At 29.3% G+C, this 4,624-nt stretch overlaps 1 protein-coding gene across 1 annotated transcript; it reads right to left on the reverse strand.

The window, feature by feature from the left end:
• Positions 1-399: 399 nt before the first annotated feature.
• On the reverse strand, positions 400-2,822 carry LOC107021659 (zinc finger protein SHOOT GRAVITROPISM 5-like). Its single transcript, XM_015222359.2, has 3 exons — positions 2,498-2,822; positions 1,996-2,395; positions 400-1,307 (listed from the first exon to the last, which is right to left on the reverse strand). Exons 1-3 carry the CDS (start codon positions 2,601-2,603, stop codon positions 617-619), a joined length of 1,197 nt encoding a protein of 398 aa, XP_015077845.1. The 5' UTR covers positions 2,604-2,822; the 3' UTR covers positions 400-616.
• Between the last annotated feature and the right edge of the window lie 1,802 nt (positions 2,823-4,624).

Here is a 4,624-nt window from a genome sequence, read left to right on the forward strand (position 1 = left end):
TTTCTAGCTGTTCTTTTTCTTCTTCTTTTTTATTTAATTATATTAATTATTAAATGAAACACAGCTCACTCAATTCAATGGAATAGTTATATATATATATATTGTACTACAAACTTACAGTACCAATGATCAATAGTAATCAACAACCAAAAGTTGTCGTGAAGTAATAAAGTACTGTTTCATCATTAATTAGAAGTCTTAGATTCGAGTAATTTTGATTTAGTTAGGTTATAATGTGAATTATCGACAATAAAAAGAAAAAAGAAAATCAATAATAGTACTTCTTTTGTTTATTAAGAATAAACAATAAGTTTAAAATTCAAAACCATTTCTAAATATATAGAAATCTATCGTTTCTTTAAAACAGACTACGAGAAAAATATATTGAGACCAAAAAAATAATAAAATCAAAGAAGCCCTACAAATTTTCATACCACAAGAGATTTAAGAGATTTCACTTTCACATTATTAGGTTGTTCATCCAAGTACCTAACCTCATCATAGTATCATGCAACATCATCCACACTAGACTTGTATTCATACAAAAAACAAAGTACCCAAAAATGTAACAAAAGAAAATAATCCAAAATAGATGAAGAAATACAATATAGTACAACTATTGGCAAGTACTATACTTGAGATGAATATTTTGATCTATACTTGTTGTTGTTATCTTTTTAGGTTGGAAGTTTTGTTTGCAAGCATAACATGTGATTTGTGAAAGAGTAAAATTAATTTTCCTTATTGCTTCTTCCTTCAATACTTGTGCTTTTTCTAATTCCATTTGTGCTTGTCTCCTTATTCTTCTTGCATTACTCAATTCTTCCTCCGCCAATTCAATTTCTCTCCTCGCTTCCTTTCTCGTCTCTTCCGCGTACACTTTTTCAGCTAACGCATGCCTCAACCCCTCTACATCATTTCTCCATCTGTGCGTGTCATTATTATTATTCTCACTTAGATCCGATGAACCAATTGATAGTTGAAGATTATGATCATCGCGTGATTTTGATGAGATGGAGACATCAAAGGGGCTACATGGAGATGTTGTTGTTGTACTAGTAGTAGTCAAGAGTTGGAGCTCTAAATTGTGTTTTTTTATCATGGCATTTGGAGTATTTATGATAAAATTAGGCCATGGGATTGTATTAGTTGTAGTGATGAGATTATTTGTGTGATCACTTGAAGGGCTAGGACTTGAAGCTGTACGAGAAAGGCAAGGTGCTGATGGTAATTGTATTAAAGATTGTGATTCTGATCGTAGCCTTCCAAAACTGCATGCGTCTTGATGCTCTATGAAGCTCTCCACCCTATATTACACAAAATCAAAGTCGCTTCGTTAAATTTGAACCACTATCAAAATATAATTAAGTAAATAAATGTGTACGGTATAACTCAATAAAGATATTAGAACTAGATAGAATAAATAAATACACATCCCCTATCCAACAAAACCAAACAAAAAAAAAGGACTATTTTGATAGGATCAAAGATCTTCATACTTTTTTCATTCAACAAGTAGAATATTTTCTGAAAGAAGTCAATGAAAGACATTCCTTTTTAAACATTGAATTTATAAAATAATCATGAGGAAGAAACTCAATACATATTATATTAGTTAATAAATAAATAGGATTGAGATTCTAAGTATAACAAAATGGAGAATTTTAGAATATCAAGAATGACATAAACCTAGTTTTTGGGAGCCACACATAGTATAAAAAATAAAATACCCATCGAAGGAAACAACTTCCTCATTTTGCGCTCTTTTGTTTTTTCCTTTTTACAAAGATGGGTAGTTATGTGTATATTTTATGTGTTACGATAGTAAATATTAAAAGATAAAGTTAATTTTAAATTTTATCAGTGAAGATTATTATCTTTATTTCACGTAATTGATATAGAAGTACTCACTACTCATCATGAAAAGTCATAAAGAAGACCAAAACATTAGAGCTAATAAACAATGACCAATATTATAGTTATCTTTTAACTGACCTTGAGAATACGCGACCGCAATCGCAAGAATGACCACGAGTACCACATGTTTTGAGATGTGCTTTGTAATCAGATTGAACAGCATATCCTTTGTTACATTTCTCACATACCCATTGTTTGTGATTACTATGCTTCCTCCTGAAGTGTTTTTTAATACCAACAAGATCACCAAGAGCATGACAAGGGTCATGATGTAGACAAGTTGGCTCTGGACAAACAAATACTCTTTTCTTAACAATAGGTGTTTCTCTTTTTAGCAATTTCCATGGTACTTTATGCCTTCTTCTATGCATTTGTAAATTTTGATCCCTTTGAAATCCTTGATTACAGATCTCACATATGTATCTATCTGATTCTAATAATGTTTTTGGTGATAAAGATACCACTTCTGCATCTGGATCTATTAAAAAAAAATTTCTTAAATTAATTAATAACATATCCAGTGAAATCTCACAAGGTGTACGCAGATGTTTACACTTGATAAAATTTTGAAGAATTGTACCTGGGGTTCCAGCTGGCCTTCTTTTTCTTTTGTTGTTGTTGTTAATACAATTATTTTCATTAATCTCTGAGGAAGTGATGAAGGGGTCTGATGAAGAATTAAACATGACCTAAATGGATTTTTAATTGTGTATAGAAAATTAGTGAAAGAGAGTAAAAAAGGAGAAATTATTTTCTATATGGGTATCATAAGCTAGCTTTTTTGATCTCTAGAGATAGTAGCTTTTTAGACTTTCAGCTTTTTCTCTACATAGACTTCTTTTAGCTTCACCTTAAGAAACTTCTTTATCAATGAAGAAGATTGGGTTGGGCAGAAAAATTAAAATGATTTTCTCTTTATAAACTTTGCTTTTCTGCTGGAAATTGGTTTGGTTGGGGGTGGGGGAGGAGTAGTTTGAAAGAGACTTTCTTTTTTAACGGTGGTGTCCGGATTAGTTTTTGCTTATTTTAATTATTATTTCATTGTACTTTTCTTTTTTGTTTTTTATTCGATGTTTGGAATTCGTATTGGAGCATCGATTAAATTTGAATCGTATACTACATAATTCATTCGGGAGGTGGTTTAGCGCTCCCAATAAGATTTTTTTCATGTCCAAAATTTAAACTTGAAACCTTTGATTAAAGATGGAACAATTTCACAACCGCAACACAACCGATATTGGTTAAATATATATGTATTTGATATTTCTCTTTTTATATATATATATATAACAAAAAAATGCCTAATTCTTTGTGATTTATCTTTACTAGGATGTTTGAGAGGACTCTTAATCAATTAGCAAAAATCTCCCACTTCATGTCAAAAACATCTCAATTGGACTAAGGATTAAAAAAGAAGAAGATAAATTAGTTTTTTTTCTAAAAAAAAGAAGGAAAAAAGTAATTTAGTAAAGAAGACAAAAAAACATCACAAATTTACTATTTGAATTCATGGGAGGGCACAGTAAATCTGCATGCATAAATACATGCACAGCAACATTACCAACAGTAGATCCATATATACAATAATAATAATGATAATAATAATAATTAAATCTTTTTATTTTTGTCAGTCATCTTTTTTATACCCTACAGTATATAAATTGGAACTACTCCCTTCTGAAATTACAAATCAACCCTTCTTATTCATGTCTGCTATTGATGGAGTACCTGCCCACTGTACAATCATTTGAGTTTGAAACTTTGAATAAATAATTTCAATTTACGTGATATAATTTAATTGAATATTAAAATTAATAAATATAGAAAGATTTTGTAATATTTCAAACTGACCCTTATTGGGATTCAATATGTATAAAATGCTGATAATATTAGTAAAATAAAAAAAAAACGTGTCATATAAATGAAATCTGCGTGAATTGGGAGTTAGTTTTTTTTTTTTATATAAAAATAAATTATGGAAAGACTCTTTTTGGTCAAAACTGAGTTGAGGGGATGGTTACTTTTAGATGATGAAAATAAAAATAAAAATAAAAATGATGAGCATCAATAGAACAGTGAATTGGCAACAGTAGAATTGTCTTTTGCACATAACTTTTGGCTATGCAACTGTTTGGTTTGGTCCACCACACTCTGCAAATATCATATCATGTTTTGAGTTTAACTCACCTAATTATATTTGTGTCATCATAAATTATAGCATATATACTCCATTAATATTAATTGTGAAATTTATATTAAAATTATTTCTATATCAAAAAGTATAATATGTTTTTGGAATAGACCAAAAGAAAAAAATATATCACATAAATAGAAACGGATTCGATCTGCCCTCTTTTCCTTTTTTCAAACTTTTTACACATAAAATGTCAATTCTTGGAACCAAATTAAGATCTAAATAGCTTGGCTTCTTCTTGCCTTTTTTACTCTTTTTTTTTGCAAAGAAGAGAATTATATTTCTTTTATAAAGAAAAAAAAGAAGCAATTATATAAGATTCATTCCATCTTTATTTAAATTAAATTAAATAAATGTAGTTGGATTTTAGCCATTGAAGTATAAAAATCTTTAGAGGTGTGGGGTTTTGTTGATGCTGAAAGGTAAGACATATATGGTGATTGCCAACACCATTCTATCTTCATATAGGAATATTACAGCTACTTATTACTTATATGATATATCACACTTCAC

This window comes from Solanum pennellii, chromosome 6, assembly GCF_001406875.1.
Source record: "Solanum pennellii chromosome 6, SPENNV200".
Classification (NCBI taxonomy): Eukaryota; Viridiplantae; Streptophyta; class Magnoliopsida; order Solanales; family Solanaceae; genus Solanum; species Solanum pennellii.